General features: G+C 37.8%; 1 protein-coding gene across 1 annotated transcript; it reads left to right on the forward strand.

The window, feature by feature from the left end:
- The first annotated feature begins 323 nt into the window (after positions 1-323).
- LOC122402064 (fibroblast growth factor 18-like) lies at positions 324-26,033 on the forward strand. The gene is made up of 5 exons (XM_043404580.1): positions 324-343; positions 8,237-8,282; positions 13,790-13,922; positions 24,579-24,685; positions 25,599-26,033. Exons 1-5 carry the CDS (start codon positions 324-326, stop codon positions 26,031-26,033), a joined length of 741 nt encoding a protein of 246 aa, XP_043260515.1.

The raw sequence follows: 26,033 nt of genomic DNA on the forward strand, positions 1-26,033 counted from the left end.
GCCAAAAAATATGCAATGAAATTCGATACAAGTGTCATAGTTTGTTTTTTAATTCCAAAGAACATGTCAAAGATTAACATCTAGACTAGAACACCCCTTAATCGAAGAACGATTATAAATATTTTTCTAGGAAAAAATTGTGTTTACTTGTTAAATATAGCCAAAAAATATGCAATGAAATTCGGTATAAGAGTGTCACAATTTGTTTTTTAATTTCAAGGAATATTAACGTCCAGGTTAGAGCACCCTTCAATCGAAGAACGTCATCATGGTAGCATAGTTTTTTAGGGAGAGGCGTAGAACGAATTTGCTCGTTAGATCGGATGAAGGTATCGTTGTCCACGTCCACGCAGGGCATCTAGCCGACAGGCGGTGTCCAGCTGAGAGCCATCGGCTTCGGTAGCCGCGTTTTTCATCGGAGCGTCGGGGCCTATTCAAGTGTTGGCAGTTTTTCACGCGGCAGGCGACAAATATCCCCACTAAAATCCCCTTTAGACGAGTTCCTACGTGGCTGGGGATGTCACGCCGGATTGTATCCTCGGTGGCATTCACCATGTCGATCTCACGACGGTGACGACAAACTCTCCGCGACTCGTGCTCCGGTTTATTCGGGACCCTGATCGGCGATCTGCACTGTGGTAGCGCGCGACACTCGCCCGCGTAACTGTTCGTCGACGTAAAACCGTACCCCGTGACGATCGATTCGAGGGTCGAAGAGAAAACTACCCTCCACCGGATCAGCGTTTCAATTCTCGCGACGAATTAGCCTTTTAATCAAGATCCACTCGCCTGGTTGCACGCGACCAATTTTCATCCATTGCGTCGGTGTTACGAGGCGACTGACATTGATACGACGTAATCCGTAATCCGTAATCCGTAATCTGGCCTAATCCGGGCGAATTCTTGAGAAGTTCCGATACGCGCGCAATCATAGAAGAATTCGCTCGAGTATCGTCGAATACAGATTTCGCGGTACCTGTTACGATTCGACTAGGTCTCGATTGTTTAAATCGACGGTGCTCGACGGAAGGATTAATCAGTTCCCGGTGGATCGGTCGAGTGATCGATGCTGTTACCATCGGGTGTCGTTCGTAAGTGTTTGGAATTGTGTATCGTTCGGGACGCCCATTAATCATAACGCGTGCATTCTAGCGCGTGGCATTTATCAACTGTAGATCGTGTCGTTCTGATGAAAAATCAGTCGATCCGTGAACTCTCGAGCATAACGATAGAAGAGAGTATTTCGATCTCTGAGCCGGATTAGTGTCACGATTCGTCGAACTTACTGTATACATGGATTGAGATGATACGTGTACTTCGAACCGGTGACACGCAGATATGTTCACGGCGAATCGGTGAGTTATGGCTGAATTTACCCTCGGATAATCGATTCCCAGGGTTCGTTCGATCCAAATTCAAATTTTATAAAAGTAAAAAGTAAAATTTCATGGTCTTTTGAAACGATTTTCTATTTAATTTTCTATGTAATTGATTGAATTTTTTTATAAAAATTTAATTACTGCTTTTGGAAAAATTCACGTTCGTAAAATTAAATGTAGAACATACTATGCGATATTAAATATTTAGACACGTGAACGTTAAATAAAAATATCGAACTACATCTTTTATTTTATTAATCTGCTTTTTCTTTGCTTGGTAAAATACATGCATACTAATATGGTAAACTCTTAATACATTTAAAAAGACATACACAAGATATTAATACATTTTAATAAATATCAAAAATTCCACCGATGAATTCTTGAATTAATCAAGGAACAAATAAATAATAAATCACCTAGAAAGGTTGTGAATAAAGTAATAAAAATTAGAGAAAAATATGAGTTGTAAATAGGAACAAATCGAAGAATTTTTGCTTCGATATATTCTAAATTAAAATACATTCACGTTGGATCAAAGATTTCTTTGTACGGTTGCACACCCTGATTCGTTTGTTTTACCGAAACACGTTTACTTTACGACCTCGCTATATCGTGGCCTGTACTATACATCCTACATCGTAGCATTCCTAACAGTAAAGTTACATCAAATGTTTTATGAAAATCAGTTCCATCGTCGTGAAACGATCTTAAAATACATTAATTATTGTTCAATCTGGCGGATCATCATGCCAACATAACAGATCGAATTGGTCGATGGAAAATGCTTGATCGTAGCTCGATATGGGTATTCATCGAGAGGCATTTAAATTTAAATTTCTCAGCGGCCGTTACATAACGAAGAAAATATTTAAGCGGCAGTATTTCAGCGGTAGTCACGACGGGGAGGGGGGGCGGGTAGGGTAACGAGGAAAATTTCTAACGGCGCAGACTATGTGGCACCAGTCGTAACACGCGACAGCACGTTCTCCGTGAAAAATCCAGTATTTCCAGTATTTCTAGTATTGATGAGAAGAGTCCTCCTCGAGGTCGAACGCGAAGGTGAGTCTACGGGGGCAACTTTGCCATTCCGAGGATTTCCATGACGTATACCGCGGTGTTCGAATCGGTAGCGTTTTTATCAAGCAAAATTTTTACCATAAACTCGTTCAAAATGAAGAAAAATATATTTCCACCACCCACGTTTCTTCGTTTCGCGGTGAAAACGGTCGAAATTTTATTTTGGCTGTTGGCAATCGTTATCCACCATGAAAAAATTTGTTGTTTACGTTCAGTTATTGTCAATTGTTATCAACATTATTGATAACAGTGTTTACTCTTTGTTAGCATACAATAAATTGTACAACTCGTACATGTATTTTACCATGCAAAGAAAAAGGATAGAAATATATGAACGTTTGCTTTGTAAGCAGATTAATTAATATTTTTCATAGAAACTTTCATAGAAATAAAAAATAATTAATTTTTAGGGTAAACGCTACTTCGAATGTTTGTTTCAAATGTTTTGCACCGTCAGAATTTAGCGTGATGTCATAAATTGTATTACAAGGTCGATGCTATTTCATTGCATTCCAGAATCACGATCCATTCCAAATCTCTATTCGTCCTTGCCATAAATCCTCACAATACATAAAACAACAGATACCTCCTAAGCTATACATGTAAACAATGCAAAAAAATAAAAGGGATTCGAAGTTAATTCAATTATCGAAAATTAAATTGTAAAATTTGGTGAAAAGGTTGAATCTGCATTTGAGAAACCAACACAATACAACTTGACACTGACCATAACCGAGAATTTCTGTCTCGCGAACTATGATAATTTCATATTTGTTTACTCTTCTAACATTTTTCTCGTGGCTGTTAATACGCATGTAATTGCAAAATTGCGACGCTATTGCGTTCCAGAATCCTTTTCAGAAAGAAATTAATTTTTAAGAAACGTTCGGGAACACGACGTCGAGCATTCTGTAGTCGGTCAAGTATTCGTTCAAAGCTTACGCGGTACTGCAATTAAACCACGAAACTCGAGTCGACTGCGTTTTTTATGCCCCGCTGTACATTATGACTTGATGTATAGTGTACCGAATGTCGGATGATAAATACACAGAACGAGACTTCGCGCGAATTTAACGTTACGATCGAAACGTGTACCTTCATTAACCCACATGGAAAGAGAAGAAAAAAACGTATGACGTAAATAACGCAGTATTCGGAATAATCAACTTCTTAATTAATATGTATTTAATGCTGTCCACCTCCGTCGCGTTTGCTATACGCACTGTTCGTACCACATTTCTTACTTTTAATGTTGCAAGAAGCCTTCGTTCGGTTTCAATTTCAAACTTGCAACACATTCTTTATCAAGGCGTCGGAAAAAATTATAAAAATGCAGAAAAGTTGGGAATAAAGTCATTGAATAATTTTTCTTTCATTTTTACGAAACGAGTAATCTAGTTAAATTATAGGTTAAACAATTATTACAAATTTTACATATGTTACAATTATTACAATTTTTACATATGTTACAATTATTAACTTCCTTCTTTAACTTTTAAGTCTGCAAAAAAAATTTGTATTTTGTTTATTTAATAGTGAACAAAATTTCAGTCGAAAGTGAAGTACAAAATGTTGCAATTATAGTCATTCATATAAAAAAACAATTTGTTGCAACATTTTTCACCTTTCAATTTCCATTTAACGTTTAGATGAACACGTGGTGTTTATGAAAGACCCCAAATTTATTAGTTTTTATTTAATTCATTCGATAGTTGTCTTTCAACCCCTTCGATCTTATCTAAATTATCTTGAATCGATTAAAATAAATAAATCAGTTATTTAAGTAATATATTATAATATTTTATACGAATCTAAAGACTCTTTCTAATTTTTCGTCAGCTTTGAAGAATTTTTCTCCTATCACTTTTATGAGAGTGGAAGGGAGTACAATTCAATTGATCCGAGAACGAGAACTCGAAAGATCCGAATGTTTCAAATATGATTCGTATATAAATAATATAAATATAGACATAGTCTTTTACTTTATCTTTTTCTTTTGCTCCCTTTGCCTTTTTTCTACACTAAACGTTCGATCGTAATATGTTCGAATCTTCCGATTCGGATATATCGAAATCTCGGATCTGCTAAGTTCGAATACTCGAAGATTGCAAACGATGGCAGAAACTAAAGCAAAGAGAAACGAGGAACCACGAAGGCAAAGTTGTAACTAAATTTATTGTAACCAAACAATTGGAAATAAATTATTTCTTAAATCGAACGAAATCACTCGCGTGTTAGCGACGCCGTGTCGAAACAAATGAAGGTATCGGTATCTCTGGGGAAGTGTCGATATTAGTCACACGTTTCACGCGTGTCACTGTTTCTCTACGCATGCTCACGATTGTCACACTACAGCGACAGGATCAGGGTGGTGGAGGCTCTTGGACACGTGTCACGGCGCGTGGACAGGCTTGATCTGCAATATGAATATAACATCTAAATTTTACATAATCTGTGTCGAGTGTCATTTCGGATAACGAGTTCTAAGGCCGCCGACATTTCATCGTATACGCGACATTTATCACTCGCACACCACATCCGTGCACGACTTGAACCACGGGGGACAATTTACTCCTGCGATTATTATAACAAGAATCAAAATTTCGTAAGATTCGTTATTTATTTCACTATTGCTATTTTTTCCAACACACTTTTAATGGAAAATTCTGACAAAATTCACTGAAACACTCCGAAGAATGTAGGAGGAAAGTAGACAAAAATGAAGGATCAACAAGTTTCTGTCGTTTAATAAATAATAGTAGAAAAAAAAAACTTTAAAACTCAAAATTTTCAATGAAAATTATTAAGATTTTCGTTGATTAAAGTCAGTATCCTACAAAGAAAATTACAGAAAAGAAAACCGAAAAACGACAATTAAAATACGTTGAAAATACACTTGATTCTCCAACAAAAAATTCATGCTACATAGTATTCTCCTGAAAATTGCTGGCGAATTAAATTTAACACACTGGATACCTCTAAAATTTCTGTCACACAGCAAACAAGGAAATGTGAAACAGTATATCCGTGTGTATAAATTTCAATCATATAATGCGATTTTAATTTTTTGTAGACAAAAATTAGATGGACGATTTAAAAACCCTTAAAATGGCGGATCTATTCTCTTATTTCTCATTTTACTACCAGGTTTCTTGATAATTTCACTGTATTTGTATTCGAAGCCCCAATAGTTTAAGTCGTTGGGGAAGGTTTGGGAAAAATGTAACGGTGGATCGAGCAGCAACGAAATATCGAATGGTGAAGTAACAATTACGAGGGAATTCGGTGGGCAGAGTTTGCTATCGTTCCCCTACAAAGATTCAGTTGACGCGGGCAAAATAATGTAAGCGTTTTAAGAGGTTTGGCGTGCCAACGGAATTCCTTCCAACGCATCAAAATGCATACGAACGAGGTAGGCGGGATGATGCAAAAGAAAGGAACGTTTGGGTCCACCTCGCTGATCCACCAACGAGCCAATAACCCGGCTGAATTAAACCGAACGAGTAATGAACGTTCACCCGGGCGTCACGGGTACCGTTCGCGGCTGCTGCTGTTCACCTGTGTTCTGTAACACGAGATGCATTCGTATTACGCAAGTTCTGTTCCTAGCGGCTTACCGCACGCAGCTCGTACGCAACTGGGTTATTATTTACAATCCACGGCGTTCTCCGTCATTACTCTTAATTTCAACGTTTCCCGATTTCTTCCTCCCTGCTGTCGTAAATCAACGACATCGTTAGAAGAAAATAACACGATGTTTTAATTCGCCAGAGTGATTAAAACGCAGCTACATCCGATCTACGAGAAAGTGGATCGTAGAAAGTGGAAAAACATTGTTCGATAACGATTCGATATAAAATTACACGGCGAGTTGCCATCAGTTTCTCACGGATCATCGTTTATGTTTATTATCCGTCATGTATGTTTTCAAATTCCGAAGATTCTTCGCGCGAGACGAGAAATATCGATACGGTTCTGCTCCATGTTTTTTAGCAATATTTCCGACCATATGTTCCCGATCGGATTCGGGCCATTCCATACATTTTTACGCTTTCATACGATTTTGTGTGCTTTTTGCAACCGTTCTCTCGGGTAAACTTTTGTCTAAAATAATTTTTATGTATATGTGTATTGGATCGTTATTCTGTCGAATGCAATCGATACAAGATCCGCCATCGTGTTTTGTTGAAACCGATTTCCCTGTCTGATAGTTAATTAAAATATTAATATCTCTTCTGATATTCTTAAAAAGGTAGTCTACTGTAAATTTTCCTAAAGATCGAACTTTTTGTGCACAATTGTCAATCGAAAATTTATGGAAAGGGTTTAAAATCCCGTTAAGGCTCCTCCAATTTTACTGACATTCTAATTAATAAAAAACACATTATTCTGCAGACTGACTAATCATTTTTACTCACAATCAATTCCTTCAAGCTTTATCTAATAAACCAGGATCTGCCCTTTAAAATAAATACTAACAAACCGTCAATGAAAATCAAATCACCATAATTTGTACAATTTAAACAACTTTCTTAAACGTTTAAGAACATTTAGAAATATTCAATGAAAACAATCTTATCGCCAAATCGTTACTAATATCGTGAATTTATATTGAATGAAGCACACTAGATTATCAATGCAAGACTTGTTCAACTCGAACGTCGAGTGAATTTTCGACAGGCATAAACTTTCGAGTAAACTGCAGAGTGTTTGTACTACAGTTGCGTGCCCATTAATGGCATCTAAGAGTACCGGTTTGCTCTATAACATGCAAAGTACTTTCTTACGAGCGTGCGTTAAAAGAGGAAGATCACGAACAACAGTATTTTGTCATTCCGTTAATTACAGAAATATTATCAACGTATCGGAATGAAGATAGAATCGTGAACTAGCCGCACGTTGCAATTTGTCGGCCATAATTTCTTTCCACCGCTAATTATCTCGTACATGTTTTCCTTATCTGTCAGAGGCGATCCGCCGCGTACCGTGCTTTCAATTTGTACCGCTGCTAATAGTAATGTCCGTCGTATGGGACCGTGCTAGGTAATCGCGCGAAATTTATTTGAATATCATTAATCATTCGGAGATCGCGAACGATTAGGTTCCGTTGTACAGGATCTTCCAATAAGACCGATGGCACTTCCAAGCGATGCAAAACGAAAACCGCAAAAGATAATCTGTTGCTCGTTGTTTTATTTTGATGAAGTTACATTGGACGACATTGTACACTTATAAAAGTTAAAAGATGACATAGGTTAGGTCTGGGTTAGGTCTGGGTTATTCGTTTACTAATTTCAGGATCTATAGCTTGAAACTAAAAATAATAGTAAAATAACATTTCCTATATCGATATAAAGACTACAATTGAATTGAAAAAACAAAATAAAATGTTATCATACTATGCTAATTTTAGTTTCATTCTATGTATCCTAGAAAATAGAGGATACATAGAAATTAGTAAACGATCATGTTGTTTCTTAACTTTCGTCAGTAAGTGTACTCGAAATGTAATAATATAATAGAGAAGGCTGTTCATAAATCGTGAAGTAACATTCAGATAATGTAATATTAATGTAAGGGTTAAAGTTTGTTAACCCTTTGCACTCGAAGAATTCATTTAAAATTATAATAGACGCGACTGTGGCTGCCTTGATGCAATTTTGGGGAACGAAAATTGGCCTTTCTCCCCAAAAATATTTACGGAAAGCTTGTAATTTTAATTTCAATCCGAGCACCAAGGGACTGACGTTTAACACGTGTATTCTTGATTGTTGCAGGTTACCACAGCTTGCCGTTTTAGCGAAGATTTTGTGCCTCCTGATGGTAAGTAACTGCACACGATATGTTTATTTCCTACTGTTGGGTTGTGTAACCCGTTCGTTCAATATTAAATACTGCCAATTTTCTATAGAACTCGAACTCAGAACGTTTAATTTAATTATTTTGAGTTGTTACATCCGTGTTTACAACGATAAAAACCGACTACAAGTATTGTCGCCTTTTTTTCATTCCTAATTTTTAATACGTTTCCTTAAACATGGAAAAAAGCAAATATTATTTTTGGAACATGTTAATTCTTTTAAATAGTATTTTTCTATTGTTTGAAGCTTGTTTTCTAAATAGAAACAATGGTTATATTAAGAAATTATATGGTTGCTTTTAATTTATCAAATGGTATATATTAAAGTACCGCCATTGATGCGAACGAACCTATTACACAACTTAATATTAATTTTAACATTACTATTTCACTTTTGCTCTTGTGTGTAAGAATTCCAATCGATTTCGAAGTTAGTAAAGTCTATGTGCATCAAGTCGTGCTGGTAATTTTCTTTAATACACGAAACACTTAACCCTTCGAGCATCATAAAACGAACAAACCAAAACATTCAAATTCCTTGTGCAAAACGAAATAGAAATGTCTTTTACCATTTTGCGATCCGCGGTTTCGTTATCGAGATATAGAAAGTTAAAGTTTTTGCGCCCGCGAACTGACGCGCGCCATAAATTCCATCGATGAACTTTAAGCGTCTAAATCTCGAAAACAAAGCCTCCGATCGTAAAATGGCAAAGGACTTTTCGATTCCTTTTTGCTCGAGAAATTTATATGTTTTGTCTTACCCCATCGTTTTAAACAAACAGAGAGCTAGTTTAATAATAATCTTGATGAATGTACAAAAGAAGCTTTATGAAAAGTTGCAATACAAATGCCACTCAAATCAACAGACATTAATATTATGAAACATCCCTGAAACAAAATGAAGTAAAATATCGTTCAGCAATCAATATATTTGTACGATTCTTGATACTCTAAACAGAATTTTTAGTTGGTAACTAGTATACATAGAAAGAATACACATTGATGTGTTAATAAAGAATCACTTTGGCTCGAACACACAATAGTAAAAATAACTTAGATGTACCATTTCGACTGACGTACGTTGTATGAATTTTCACGATGGAAAAACGAACTCCGAATATAACCCTCGGCTATTCGTGTATCAAAGATAGATAACGTTCGTTCTACTTTCCCACAATTACATTTAAAAAAGCGTACCAGTCGTCTGAAATGTTTTCACGTTGTATCCATAGTTTAAGGGAAATACCGCTGACCCAGTTACAGTGCCTTTAACGAGCCGTGTAAAATTTGAACGAGGGCTTTGGCCGCGTTCGTGCGGAATCCGTAAACTTACATACTTACATTATTCGATGGATACGTAAGCGGATACGTGCCAGATCTTTGTGTACGAACGGTGACTAGGTCAGATCAAAGATACCCGTTGCACGAAGAGGTCGAGCTTCGGGAGGATCGCGTGCTGAAAGTCAATTTAACAAGTAGTCTCTACAATTGCCCACCGAAGACTTCGATGACATTTAAAGGGACCAATTTAGAAGTTCGAAAACCTCTTGAAAATACACCGAGCCACCGTTTCTATTCGAAATCAATTATGGCTCTGCTAAACGCCACCGTTCTCGAGATAATTGAACCTGTCCGCAACACAACTTTTAAGTGGGATTCTCGCGTGACAGTTCGAAAAATAACTGATATTTACGAATTTTTTTTTTTTTGAAAGACTATTCTCAATTTGGTGTGTTTCTGTTTAGAGATAAAAGAAGACATCTTCAAATGACAGAAAATAATTTTGTTATGTCGATCCTTTTTATCGATTAATTAGTGTATGTTACGTGAAAATCTTCCGTTAAAGACTTGAACTTCGAAGTTTGATCATTTTATAATATAATCATCCCACATTGGAACTATCAGATAAGGTTCTTTTGCAAGATTTATTATCGATGATTTTATCGAAATTATGTGACAGTTTACACAGCAAATGTCAGTTAAAATCATACACGTGCACACGTAGGAGTTTTTCGCTTGTAAATAATTTTTACTATTGTTGTTTTGAAACTTCCATATAAATTCCTTGAACAAAAAGAAATCCAAAAGCCCTTTGCCATTTTACGATTGGAGGCTTCCTTTTCGAGATTTAAACGCTTAAAGTTTATCGATGGAATTCATGGCGCGCGCTAGTGATATCCGCAGCCAGCTGATCGCGCGCATGCGCAGACTCGATTCACGAACTCGAAGGCGTTCGAAACTTTATCTTTTTATTTTCTCGATAACGAAACCGCGAATTGCAAAATGACAAAAGACATTTCGATTTCGTTTTGCACAAGGAATCTGAATATTTTCGTTTGTCCCATCGTTTTATGATGCTCGAAGGGTTAAGTGTTTTGTATATTAGAGAAAGTTACTTTTTGAAATATACTTTGCACTAAAAATAATAAATAAATAATTATGAATTAATCCAGTCCTATCCAATCTTTCTTCAAAGTGCAGAGAGTTTGATTTCGTTGACATTTCTGAAGAAAATATGAAAGCATCATTTCGTCGTGCCGGGAATAAACAAGCGCCAAGGCGTACAGAATATTTGCGTATAGTACTTACGCGCTGGAAATGTTTGTCTGGTCGTCGTAACATCGGTACGGCGCCACTTCTAAAACTAAAAAAGACGCCACACTTCGTGGCCATTAATGGACAGTCCGTGTTCGTTCGTTAACAAACCTCGCCATCGGTATCCATCTTTTGTAGTCTCCGCTCTAACGACGTTCCTCTGTCTTTTTACAATACCGTGCATTTTTTACTCCCGCGGACGAACCGCAAAAAGAAACCCGGCGAACGACTCGACGGATGATTCGATGCTATGATTTGTTAATCGCCCGTAAAAATGTTCTTGTTCGCGGTCGTGAAAGAGTTGTGACTCCTTTAACGATTCCGTGTTCGGTCGTCGAACCGAAAACACGCGCGAATTCATGTGTCTTCGCGTCTTTTCAAAAATCCTGAGAACTGCGGGGATCTCTTCCCCCCGGATCGCGTCGTTTATTGCGCGGTAAAATAATGATTGACTTTCCGGGAATGCATATAAAACTTTAATTTGGTTATTATAAGTTACTGCGTCCCGTGCTGCACGCTAAAAAATAACAGATCGATATTTACAACTGGGAAAGGTACGACAAAAACCGATTACGAGCATCGTAATCTGCATCCTTTCGTTCCTGATTTTTAATGTTCATTATTAATTGTGTTTCCTTGAACTGAAATGATGGAACATTATAAACAAAATTTTACAAAAATTATTCGATATATTATTTTTATATCGGCCGTAGTGGGAGAGATTTTAAAGTCGAATCAACGTTTTTAAATCTTCATTTATGTGCAATAAAATGACCTTGAGAAATGTCAGAGAAACAACATATTTGGTTCAATGGAGCACATGTTATGACCGACAAAAGAATTTGTAAGATATTAAAAGTTTATTTAATATCTTGTATTATATCAAATATCTTATCTCAGTCGAATTTAAGAGTCTCGTATCTTTAATAGCTGTGAGTGGAGAAAGAGACATTATTCGTGTTTGAAAACAGTTATTCTTGGAGTCTTCCCCTCGCCCCTTCGGTATAGAAAGATTAAAGTGTGACGATTAGTGTAGAAAATATCAAACAGGACCATAATCATGCGAAGAGACGACGGAATAAAAAATGTGTCTGCTCCAAAAATGGAGACGTCTCGATGGTTCCAAGTTCATGTTTCCTTTTTTCAGTAGAATTCTATTAGTTATTCGAAGTTCTGTTTAATCTCAAAAAGAACCCCCACAACCTGAATGTTTAAGGATTGTTAGTGAAATAACATTCCATCTTTTTCTCTGAGACGTTGGCACTTTCATCAACAAACGTACCTTACCAAACAATAACGATACAGTATCAAAACAAAGACTAGTTTTGCTTGTTGTGGTCAAGCACGACAATCATTACAAAGACACAATCGATAGATTGGATTCGAAGAACAAATTTCATGGTCACTTCGACCTACCGACTAGACGCCGGTTGATTACTTTCTCCGGAGGGGGGCATCTAAAAAACGAAGTTTATCGCGAGCTACGAACGACACTCGAAGACATGAAGGACCGTATCGTTAGGACGTGTAATGCCATGACTCCGAAAACACTTGAACGTGTATCTCTCACGCTGATTAACGCTTTGATGGCCACACGATTCACACAAAAACTATTGCGTGTCACCGGGGACTTCCGCGAGAGTTTCGATACGACGTCTTCGAACCGCTTCTCGACGCGAAACCGCTAAATTCAACGTTCTATGAATATTCAGATATCGGTCCTACACGGTTTTCACTATAAAATGAATACGTTAGTATCAATTTTATTCGTTTTGCGGAACTCCGTTAGCCTGTTAATTATCGTCACAGACTATAATGAGAGATCTTGGAAGGTGGTTTGAAAGAAATGGAACAGTTTGAATTGTTTCTTCGCGAATTTGGATAAATTATCATCTCGTGGCAAAACTAAAGCAACCAGAATCTGATTTAAGTACTAAATTTCCCCTTGAAAATCGTGTTTTATTGAAAAGATTTTTTCGTGAAACAAATATCCTTTATATTTGAGAATTATTTTGAGTCGTCATATTACATGGCTTACTTTGCATGTTTGAGGTTGTTTATAATGATCGAGCATGTAAATTGGACTTGGATGCACATAAGACCACTGTTTCAGATATTTATATTATTAAGTAAAGAATTATTATTGTCTCTTTTATGTAAACAATAAATGCATACACATACTTCTCTATACTTTATTTTTCTGTCTACTTTCTTTTGTGTTTGTATTTTCCTCCTATTGGACCTTGGATTTTCTGGATTTTCTTTATTTTTTCGCACTCGAAACCTAATTATTCTTTTACTTCAAAAAAACCATTTTTTCGTTAATGTAAAATTAAACAAATAATTAAATTTCGATGCAAGTCACAGAGGACGTGTTTGCAAGTGTTTTGGTATAAAAAGTAAATACCTCACGTGCTCAAGTTTCAAGATATTGTTGCAAATTTATTTGAATCGATACCTAAGCTAATAATAGAATTATGCTAAACAAAACAGTAGACCGTGCTACGAAGACGTGTGACCTGGATCGCGAATAAAGTTTGATTTCTGCTTGTATTTTGGTCACATTTATTTTCATATTTCGCTTATAAATCATATACTTTGCTAGTCTTTTAGTATTACGAAAAAAATCTGTCGAAACATTTTTTAAGAAACCTAACAAATAACAAGATTATTGACTCATCCTGTATACCTAATAGTTTCAACGTAATCTCTAAATAGAGATTTCGACAGATAATAGAGTCTTCGACAGATATAAATGTTACTTCTCCGCCTAATTTTTTTCGTCGAAAAGCACACGAATTTTAGTAGCATTTTCGTTGAAGTTTGTAGCTTTTGGCGAACGATTAGTATAGAGCAAATGTGTTTACGATTACAGGTGGTGATGTGCGGGGCGGTGCCGGCAATGGTGCGCTCCGTGAGTCTCTACTCGACTTGCAGCAGCGGCAATGTTACCGTAATGGCCCGCAAAATCAATGCCATAGGACGCGATGATCACAATGCACCCTATCGTAAGTAAGACTGTAATTAATTACACTGACCTAGAATACACGAGGAACATCTTAACACTACTTCTACCCCTGTTTTATGCACACCTATTTCGTCTAAGAAGTGTCTTTCGATACCGTTGCATTTGGAAACAATTAACTGTGGAAACAATTGTCGAACAAAGAATATTTTTATAAAGCCAAAGAGTCAAGGAAAATAATTTCAAGTTGAACTTCTAAAAGGTGTGTGTTCATTACCTTTAATAGAAACAATGTTAAAGACACGAATTATTTTTCGTAGAAATTTGAAATATATCAAAAATCAAGACACATAGAAAGACCAAAGCACATATCTCATGCAAGTATAATTGTAGAGTAATTTTGATTGATGAAAACAGTTACTTTTCCCGCGTTTCCAAAACAGAATTTATCAAAATACATGTGAGTCACCTTGAATGCACTAAACCTTTTATAATGCTAAAAGCGGAAGAAGAGAATGTATTGTAGGAAGCTGGTAAACTTCCAAGTGAGGAGGCACGGGGGCAAGAGGGGGGCTCTCCGTTCCCTCCACCTTCAATCACTCGTATTACGATGGTCCAGATTCCTCGAAAAATGTAAACTAAAATCAGATTTTTGACCCCGTTGGCAATCTATCTGTTATGTTTGTCCCGGTGCATTTTTCCACGTATCCCTCCTCGTACGAACCAATCGCAAAGACCAAAAGTGTCACGCGATACGGATCGATGTTATCCGCAGTTGGAAACTCGTTCGTTGTACCGTTTGTTGATAACGTAGCAATCTGTAATTTATTTCTTTTTTTCTGTAAACCCCTTGCCATAATCGAATACTATACATTTGAACAATTTCTCGTAATTAAATCGTACTCTAGGGGGTTAATTATTGTCGTGATTATAAGTTGATAGTTAAAACAGTCTAGGCGAGGATTAATTTTTGAATCGACAACAATAAGAGCATCTTTCAAATTTTTTAAAAAATGTCTTCTATACGTGCTATGAGCCAGCGATCCTAAGAAATGGAATTAACTTAAAATTATTCAAATAAGAATAAAGAACCTGGTGGAACCGATCAAAGCAATTACACAACGATGGAATAACGAGTATAAAAATGATGCGTGGTTTTCGACCAGGATATATCAAATTGGAGAATGTGTGGAGCCGATTTAATAAGAGTTCCGAACAAAAGAGTGGCGAGCTCCTCGAAGAAATAAACGTTTGGAGCTGGGGGCACTAAAGATCTAAATTTATAGCGATTCTTATCGATCAAAGTGGGGGGCAAGGGCTTATCTCGTTCGCTTTTGCTAGCAAGCGCCACCGAGAGCCCCTTTCTAGCCGGAGTTTTATCTTTTCGAACTAATAACCGAGCTCTATTTCCGCGGAGTCGACGAACGCAGACGGAGAGGAAGGAACGAAAGGAGTAAAAGAAGGCGGTCATCGAGAACTCACGATGAATTACAGCGTCCCGTTGTCTCGTTTCGTCTCGATTGTTTTCGACTAGACACTGTTTATCTCGTCTTTAACTGTGTCGGAAGGAGCTTGTACTCGTTTTCGTACTTATTTATTAGAACCGTCGTCGTCGTCGTGCCTCCGCCAAGTCGGGTTCAGGGTCGTTCTTCTAGAAATCGAGTTCAACGTATTAATGGAAGTTACAGAGAAAGTTTCGTACTCGTAATGCTCTGACGATTATCTCTGCGTAAGATTTATCAAGCCTCGCTTATCGGTACGTATAAAGGAGTAATTCGACGACAAATTGCCCATGAATATTATCAGTTGCATCTCGGAAGCGAGACATTGAAATATCACCAATGGGAGTCGCACAGATTGAATGAATATAATTAATTGCATAAACAGTTACGGGTGTGCTTGGTCTTTGACGGAAAATGCAACAGTTATCGGACGTGTAATCGTACGTTATGCAAATTTATCTATTTACCATACGAAAACGGAAGAAAACACCGAGAATTTTCTTTTATCGATCTTCGTCGTTAGACTTGACAGGTGATTTTGTATCTTCGAATTTTCAGACATTCCTAAGAAAATTAAGACATCCATCTTGCATTTAATTTCAGTCTGATTCTTCCAGTCAATGTGCAGTTGAGTTTATTCTGTTGATATTATATGTCAGAAGTAAGAATTCCTAGTAATAATAGTCCTCTGTCTTCAAGAGTGATCCTTGGTTTGTCCAATTCTTTGATTCTTCAAATGATGCAAATGGACTTTATTTTATTCTTTTGGAAGTCTGATGGAGCTCATGGACTCTTGTCCCAACGTTCTTTCGTTTTTCTTCCTTCTCAGCTGGAATCTTGCTCATTCAATAGACGATCTCTTGTTTAATCAAATGTTACTTGGTACTTTTATTCAAACTCCGTGAGTCCACTGTACGAAAGAACTGTACAAGCAGAAGTGTCACACAGAATGGATGAAAATCAACAACTTCAGCCAGAATCTGAAAACACTTCGTGGAAAGAAGGGTCAAAGAGGAATAACTGACTTAAGCAATCAACCAGACTACTAGAAAAATTGCAAGAGAAACAAAAACTCTCATTCATCAAACCTAGTCTCGAGACCTAAACTCTGTAAATGAACAAACATTGAAGACAAATGAAGACCATGTTCAGGGGTTGACTCAAACGTTTGTATCATCAAAGCTCCTTTTTTTGCAAAAGGTTACACGTAATAATGGAAGACACGTTTCAGACCAAGTTGTTCAGCAACTCTTCAAAAAGAGGAGCAAAGTTGGCACGAAAAAGTGCAATTACTTATGGACTCAGCCCCATAATTACAAGAGTACGGAGCAGATGACCCGGGTCAGGCTAGCATCGCAACTGGCGAACGTTCCTCCGTTTCTTCGTGACTTCTCAGAGACTTTTCGAGCATCGAGCACGTTCGAATGGTACTCCGGAGCCTTATGGATGTCCGGATACCGGGCTTCCGGCATCGTGGCAGCGATCATTAGCGCCAGAGAGTACTAGGAGGATTTCGCGGTAAGGTCGAATCCACGAATGTGTTCGTGGTCGGTGTCAGCAACGAGCTGTCCGCCTTATCCGCGGCGCGAGTGCGAGGCGGCTCCTCTTCTGATTCCCGGTCGCGAGGAAGGGGAGAGAAGGAAGGTCTGAAAGGAGGGAAGAAGGCTTGTGCAAACAGAGGAGCCAGTTTTCGCGCCGCACGCTGCGCCGCGTCTACACCTCCCCGAGATCCATCACATTCGTCCACCTCTTCCACCTTTTTCCACCTCCTTCGTCTACCGTTGCTGCCGCTCTGCCCTCCACCTTTTCCTTCTGTTACACCGTATCTCCTGCCTCTCTCGGCACTTTACTCCGCACAACGAGCCTCTCCTGACCGGCGATTACTCAAGCTCCGCTCGCGAAACGGACCGTCCTCGCGCGAGGGTTTCAGACACCGTGAGAGCGTCCTTGAAGGCTTTGAATTCTGACTGCCGGAGCGGCGAAACGACTCTCCGCGGATACCTCCTCCGCGAGCCCCGGCGGACTTGACAGATAATTAGCCGCGCGTAGAAAATTGTTTGTTTGCGTACCGGTCGTTAATTAGCCACCTCGACCTTACGAATCTGTTTTACGACCGCGCCGGTCGTGTTGATTTATACGCTATAAAACCGCGATGGATAATTAACGACCGCCCCGGTACACATTTGTTACCGAATCGCGGATCAAGAACAATTCGGATTCCTTCGTTTATGATAGCGAATCTTTCAAAATTCATGGAGTGGTCTGCCTGTTAGTAAATCTAGCAAACAACTCGAATATGGAAATTCTTAGCCACCAAGTGGTTGTTAAAATTTTAATGGGAGATTCTAGATGCCAAAATAAGACGAAAATCAAGAATTCCCATTTGTTGATCGAGGCTTCGTTAAAAAGTTATTAACGTTTAAAGTTGCTCCACGATGAGTGCTCGCGACTCGTCAGGTCGCCATGTTTGGCATTCAACGTGTTGCAGGAAGACAAAGCATAGTTCTTAATACATAACGTATCTGTTGTGTTTATCTATAGCGTACCTTCGTGTTAACGATAGCGAGAAATGATTTATATTAAATCCGAGATTATTGGAGCAGTTCTGCTTCACAATATGAACCTAAGAGAAAGATTGAAGACAAGGACGCTTATTAGAATTTTGTCTAGAAAAGGATAAAAATGCTACACTAAAACTTAATTAATAATTACTTTCTAATATAATACCACTATTCCAAATATTTTTGCAGTCTTATTAAAATTTACTCTTACCTATCGTTAATGTTAAACAAAATATACACGAGTCAATGGTATCACGGTTTTCACGTGATTTATTTCCAATGAAAATTAAATTTTAAATTGATCGTCCTGCCTTGGCTACGCCTTTGACGAAAGAGACGTCGAAAGGAGAGATACCGGGGCCCACAACAATAACCCTTCAGCCTGGAATTTAATTATTCTAGTTTCCGAGAGGCCGTGATTACCGTGTCAGTCGGGCAAATCAGGGTTGCACCTGTCACAAGCCTTCATCCGTACTGTGACAACCGGTGCGCGTTCCTTTATTTGCGTTTCGTTTGTAATCTCGTGCATCGACGTCGGTTACACCGAACCGTTCCCGTGTGCACCGACGAATCGCGCGTTTAGGTGTTAACGACAGGATCGCTATTATACCTGGCAGGCTTATAACAAGAGTCGCGGTTATACTTTCCTTCTCTTATTTTGCCCTCTTTTCCCTTGTTCCTCTGCTTACGCGGTCGGTACTGGCCTGCTCGCTTTCGCGTTATATTATAGCTTTCATAACGTCGACATCGCGAAATTGTGGCACACCAGTGGTTCTCAGTCGATCGGTTGGGGAAAAGTAACGAAAATAATTTCGAAAGTCTGTCCAATTTTGTTGAAAAATTTTGTAACACGTGTAGCGATGATTTTCGCAATTTCCTCGTATGGAGGTAAGAGAATGTCAGTTTGGATAGCAATTTGGGACCATTTTGTTTCCTATGGAAGGAAGTTATTAGTTGCGAACCTATAACGAAGGGAAGAATCGGTTCCTGTATCGTGAGGAGCACGTAGAAGTAATATATGGGATCCATTCTTCTTTCCCTCTGTCTCGCTCTTTCCTACTTACGCGCAGGGCCCATCCTACCAGTTATTATCGGGGGTAATCGTGCCTAAAAGCCGGTGCCCGCTTTTGATTAAAATTGGCTTTTAATTCATTTGGCAGCCTCTAATCTCGCGGCGGCTTCGATCAGAGAGAACCAGAGCGTGCGAGGAGAGGAAGCACGGGGAACCGAAGACAGAGATCCGATGCGAAAAATTTAGCTGCCTCCTCCTCGTCTCCTCGTTTCATCTTCTCGCGCATTCGCCGAATACGAGAGCATATCATAAATAAATCCAATCCTCCTTCATCCCCCTTTTTAACGAAAAATATCAATCGGTTACGAGTTAAGCGACTCGAGTTACGTTTAAATTTTATTCTTCCGCGATCGAGCTCCGACCGTTTATTGCGATGCATCGTCGCCATTGGAGCGACCAAAGTCCAAAATTACGAAACACCTGTTTATTACGGGAATAATAAAATAATACGCGTGCTTGTTTTATTTTATACGTTGACTCTTGTTAACAGGAAATATGAATCAATTTTACTGAAACAAAATATTTTAAACAGTGTACAATTTTTGGAATTTGTTCCATTATTCTAATTATGTTACGATTAAACGTAATATCAGAAAAATATAATTCTAATCTTCATTTTAAAAGAAATGTGATGAATATAAAATTGAACTAGATGGTGGAAGCAGTAACTAAGAAATTGCTAAAAAAACTTGCAAACGTTTTCAATATTAGCAGTTTCTGATGTGTATTACGAGAGAAATATGTATTGACGTAATCTCGATACTCACGACTTGAATAAATAAATAAATCTACACAGCGTTTGAAAACTATGCAATCAACGTGTAATTACATGTAATTGTATCGTGGCAACTGTAATGAAATTACACTTTAATGACATTATACAACCAACGATTAGTCTGTCATAGTTTTTACAGTAACAGTCGTTTATACTTGGTATACTTTTACTATTCCGTCATGAATCCGTTATCGTGAAGTCTGAGGAATAATATCACTTTTCAATTACGTAGTAGCTTGTCAGCAAGTTGCAAGAAAGTTTGTCGTAACAAAACGTGTTAGGGTCATGGAAGTATAGGGTTCTGTCTTTAAAATGATTTTATAAAGCTACAACAGTTCAAAATATTGTTAGCTTTTCGGTTAAATGTCCTAATTAAGTGATCCCATAAGTTCGTGTCGAATTTTTTATTAGAAATTGAAAACCCGTTTCCCACTTTTTCCTTGGAAACTATTATCTAAACAGACATTATAAATTTTCTTTAATTTTTCACTAGAATGTTCAATATTCTAATACTTTAATTCGAACTTTTTATCTACCAAGAAGTATTGAGATACACAAAATGGGTGATATTCATTTTAGGACTTTCTCTTCTACCAAATCACAAATTCTCTCGTTGCTGTAATAATTCTTAAAAAGAACCCCAGGATTCGTTAGTTGAACATTTCTATCTTTCCCAACTTGGGGGGGGATCTCCCTCAGAGCCCACCGTGAAAGACAATGCTTTGTGAAAAGCCGCCGACACGCTCGGTTTCTTCGTCAGGTCCTGCCAACCAGCATTTAAAGACAGCTTATTAACTTTAGATATTCTTTAAAATTATTTAAAAATTATTTAAAAATTTGATAATATAATACCATACGATGCATTAAATTCTGGCTAAATTAAAATAAATAATCACAACAAAGTTGTTTCAATGTTATGTAATTCATAAATTTTTCCTTTGAATAAACGACAATGACATCACTGTGTAAACATCTGTGTTTGCGTTCATTTTAAGAATCATTACTGCAGCCTGTGTAGGCTCGATAAGAGAGCAACGACGCCATCAATTTATTAGTAGCCTCTTTTTCTCATCTATTACTGTAACGATCGTCGGTCTATTGTAAGACACAGTAAAAGGTTATTAAATACGTGATTACCCAAAGTTCAAACTGGCCCGCGTACTCTGCTATTCCTTTCCAACAGTCCGAAAAGGACAAATGGCACGAACTTACGGAACGACCTAATATCTAATACCGTACTTGTCGTCGTCCAGACTTCTATGCACGAACCACCCTTCCCCTTACTTGATAACGATAACCGTCGTTTCAAACGGAACAGTCGAAGTTTCGTCGCGATTGCTTCGACGGCGACTAGGTATCGGAAGTATAGGAGTTCGGTAATGGGTAACTGGAACAAACAAATAACGTGCACGTATCATCTTTCGAGCCACTGGTATTAGTTTCGGTTTGTTATCGTCGTACTTTCTTTCGTCGACGCTCTTCGCAGGTACGTCGTGTTTCATATTGAAAAGCGGACGTTCCGAACCGGAAGAAGGAAATTTCTGGCGATAGTTTCGAACTTGTTCCCCCATATTTCTGACTGATATCGGGACTTTGTCATCGATAACGCTCATTACGGTTCCGTATTCGCTCGACAATCTTCGTCAAATTATTCAGATTGTTCGGAAAGTTCGTTGTAAAAATTTGGGCAATATTCGAACTCTGTTTGCACGAAAATAAATTTTTTATTCTATATGTATATTTACTCGACGAATTTTCGATCTTTTCTCTGGATTAAATTTACTTTTCAGAAATCATTTTTCATTAACTGTTCGCTCGTTGTCAGTCTGTTTCCTAATATAAGACGAATCGTACTCACTGTGTTTAGAAAGTTTATGTTGACCGCGAGAAAATATTTAAATGACAGAAAACTAATTAACTCTTTTACAGATCATAATTATCTTGCAAATCAAATTCGCCATTTTGCAAATTAAAATAACCTGGGTAATTCGAAAGTGATGTAATGCAATAGAATTTTGTCGTTTTTTATGATTTTATTTCTAATTACTTATGTGATAATTGATGAGAATTTATACTTACATTATTAAATAAGTATTTTAAGTTAATTTAATATCATTTTATATTTACAAATTATTAGATACACGCAATAAAATATTAAGTTTAGAATAACTTAAGAAAACAAGTTTGTCTGGAAACAGATTAAATTATAACGTAAAAAGGTGAATATGACTGTAAAAGGGTTAATTTGAGGAGTGAAACCTGTACCGTGCCTTGTAATATCATGCAACATTTCTTCGAAACGTTTTTCTTTTGCTATGACAAATAATACAAAAGTTATTTCGTATAAAACGTATCGATTCCAATCGCGGAACGATCAATTATCGCAACTCCGGGAGTAAGATGTATTTAGTGGCAGAAAAAAACAAGAAGAAACTGGCCCACTTGACCGTGGATGATGCCATTACGATAGACATCCGGCGAAAGGTGAATCCAATTAATTAAGGAAAGTGCCGCAATTAATTGGCGCGGACTATAGACTATGGCAGGTTTGTCAGAAAACAGTCTCAGATTAAGTCCTTTCTTGCTTTTTCTCGTTCCTGAAGGCTGGTAGCAGGCCGCGATAGAAAAAGAAACGTAAAAGGAAAACGAAGGAGGGAAGGAGAGAGCAACTAAGAGGGAAAAAGAGGGACTTTACGAGGCAGTTCGGGGACATTCTTGATTTCGATGTTGGGAAGGCACCCGACGAGAACCACTTGAATTTAACGAGGCTCCAGCAAATGGGCCACCCTGCAGACTTACCTCCTTCCTTTTCTCTACGCGTGACGCTTATACCCACACTCGTGTCGCTCGCAAACGAACGAAGAAAAACTCACAATCGCGACATCGTACCTTTTACCCTCGAGCATCTATCAATTAAGGAACGTTATTTTGTAACGCAGACGAAAATTAATTATTTCCTCCCGACTTTTCGACGCTACGCAAATTAAATACCGTTACTCCCGTCCGTGTTTCTACGCTATGAGAACGTTTAGCCTTCGTGGAACCCGGGGTCGAAACATTAACGCGTTCACTGCCCAGACCGAACCCCTCAAATTGCCCGCGAAAACGAAACTTTGCTTCTAGACTATTGGAAACTGCGTAAATTAAAATCTTGGCACTTATTCTCGTAACCACGTTCATCAACTCGAATTTATTTTAATATTTCAGATTCAGAATTGATTGTTTTAATTGCAAAGTGAAAAGTCTTGTCACTGTAAATGACGTTAAACATACGTGTAAGTAAATTGTTCGAATTACATCATACTGAAATATAAATGTTTGGTTTTATTTCTTCCGTCATCGTCCTGGTTTGATCTCACTAAATTCAGAATAGAATCTAAAAGTAGTTTAGTTATCCCTTAAAAAATTATTCTATCTAAACGATGTTCTAGATTTGTCAATACCCAAAGTTTATAGACATTAATATCGTATCTGATAGATGGAAAAAATTGCCATTGACCATCTATTACTTTTCCTTTGTATATATTCTTTTGATAATTTATCTGTGTGCATCTTCTGCATTATTATAGTGTAAAATTATATTTGATTTGATATTTACTTTTGAATAAAAGAATAAAAACCTTTAAAACATATATATTATTCTTTCTTATATACTCTTTTCTGTTTTTTAAACGAATGAAAAATAAAACTGCTTGAACAACATACGACAAAAATAAATGAAAAGTACTAATAAGAATAGTAACTGTAAATGCTTTCAAACAACGCGAAGAATGTTCCGAATCATCCCATAGAACAGTTCGATAAAAAAAGAGTCGTGCAACCGGATCTAAAATGAAATAAACGAATGGCAAGTGCGTTTCGCGTGAAAAGTAGGAAATGGTTTCCCGCGTGTGGAGAGCACGGTCACTTTGGGTGGTGCATCTGTACACCTAGCCCTTTATTCTCGTTATCCGGAACAAAGGACGCCTGCTCGTCGGGTCAGCAGAATTTCGTAATAGCGGGTGTGAAAGAAAAAGAGGGACACGCCGTTGCATTGAACATAGCGCAACGTGCACTTTGGGGTCGAGGCATGACAGGATCCGCTAAGTGGAAAAGTACACACCGGTCGGTCTGTGCCACCTTCATTAGCACCAACTAGCCCCGGCGGTAGGCTTAACCAACCTTTTCTTCTTTTCTCGGTGCCGAACAGTGCCTGGAAGAGGGCCTCCGAACATCGATGTAGGTACAACTCACGCCATAAACTGCGACGAGATCTGTTCTCGGAAATATGCCAACTCGCATACTGAACCACAAAACGGTTTGCCTACTGCATTCTGTCATACATCCCCGACAACCGATGTCTCTGAATACTTTCCCAAATCACATTATTTTCACCCTATAATCGACTTCTCTGCTAATCACGAGATTCTCAATTGATATAGAATTATAATTTTTAACGCTATTTCTACCAAAGGTGTCAAAAGAAGCCTTTTAAAATTTCAACTTGAAATTGTTTCCCAAGTTTAATCATTTTTCTATGTAACGTGGCTGATAATGTTTCTTTTTTCAACTTTTTCGGACAATCGAAAGTGTGAATTTTCCAATCCATCGAACAAATGGCTGTCTTTGAAAGGTTCCATTCGATTTCAAGTCGTCTTCAATTTATTTTTTCTAAGATATTCCTTGTCCAAAAGATTGACGTTTTTTATTGCACATAACTAAGACCTTGGTGGGACATAATATCAAGAATAAAAAATAATATTTATTTGTTCAATTTGATAATTGAGTTTCTTTCCTGTTTATGTTTCAGAGAAACTTACGACGCAGTCCGAAGATTTCAGTAGGAAATTATACATCTTTGCGGAAAAGAGCCAGCGATATATTTGCTTCAACAAGCAGGGGAAACTTGTTGGCTTGGTAATTGTTTGCCTAATAATTAGTGGATATAATTTCACGTAATTTCGTCGTCTTGAGCGAATTAATTTATACACGACAACAAATTGAAATATGGAAATACACAAAATACGAAATTTCATACGCATCTACCTAATACTTTCCTAACAAGGGATGATCTCCAAACCGGAAGTTCTTAAAATTCTGAAACTTTAGGCATATATGGAGCATATGCAGAGGGCACACATTAGGGCAAATTGATACGTTGTGTCTTTGTCACTCAAATATTTTCAAACTTATTTTGTAGTGTATTTTTTTCATTTTTTATTTTGGATCATATCATACTAAACTAAACTACTGAAGCAAAACATATAATAGCTTTCTCAATTATTATTAAAGAATTACGAATGATTTTATAAGGTGCATCCATCTATCAAGATCGAGGGGATCAAAAATAAAGGATCAAAATATACTTAAGAATAATTTTATTAGGTTGGTAATTCAAATAAAATTTAGAAAAGTTGAAAACTGAAAAACGTATCAACTTGCCCCGATTTCCCTTACTTTTACCCTACATATTTCGATGTTATTCGTTCCAAAGTCTTGTAAATATAGAAGACAATACAGAGATGATTCTTAAAATGAACCCCAGATTTGTAAATTGAACTCGCCAACTGGCCAAAAGCGACTCCGGGGCTCAATAATATCGCTGTGAAGTTCGCTATCGCTGTATAAAAAATGAACATGCCAACCCCAGAGCGACGTTCATTTTACGAATCATTGCTGTATCTCCTAAACGAAGCGTTTGCGAGCATACTTCCAAAGGAAAAACTTATTCACTCTATCATTCTACATTCGTATCTCAAGTCTAGCCATTTACACCTTCATCAGTTCGTAGACTACGGACTAAGTAAAATCTGTATACGTTTGATTGCAGCCTAAGAAGCAAAAGGGCCCCAGGTGCCAGTTCTACGAGCAGTACAACGGTTCGTATCTGAGGTACAGAAGCGTGGAGAACAGTTCGCGGTTTCTAGGGTTCAACAAGTTTGGCAAGCCAATGAAGAATCCGCGCGGTCGCCAAGAGTGTTTTAACTTCATTAAGTACAATCCCCACACCGACATCCAGCATCACAACAGCCTGGTGAACGCCGACATGGGCGGAATGGATCCGCGGGATCCGTACTTTGGATCGAAGAAACCGTCGCCCGTGATGAGGGCCACAAAGAACTCCCTGTTGCAGGTCGACAATACGAGGGAGATTATACATACGACGCATCGTTATCGGCATTCGAATCGTTGGAAGATGCGCCAAGACGAGAAGGTCTCGGTACCGCGAAGACGGCGTTTGTTCGTCGAGACCAGTAAGTATTGA

This window comes from Colletes gigas, unplaced genomic scaffold (assembly GCF_013123115.1).
Source record: "Colletes gigas isolate AHSC1104 unplaced genomic scaffold, ASM1312311v1 Colletes_gigas_Sc00002, whole genome shotgun sequence".
Taxonomy (NCBI): domain Eukaryota; kingdom Metazoa; phylum Arthropoda; class Insecta; order Hymenoptera; family Colletidae; genus Colletes; species Colletes gigas.

Bases quoted from the DNA above. Each gene is read 5' to 3' on its own strand.
- LOC122402064 (XM_043404580.1), top strand. From the start codon at position 324: ATGAAGGTATCGTTGTCCAC. The intron at 13,923-24,578 runs GTAAGTAAGACT...TTTATGTTTCAG, and splicing joins TGATCACAATGCACCCTATC to AGAAACTTACGACGCAGTCC. The intron at 24,686-25,598 runs GTAATTGTTTGC...GTTTGATTGCAG, and splicing joins AGGGGAAACTTGTTGGCTTG to CCTAAGAAGCAAAAGGGCCC.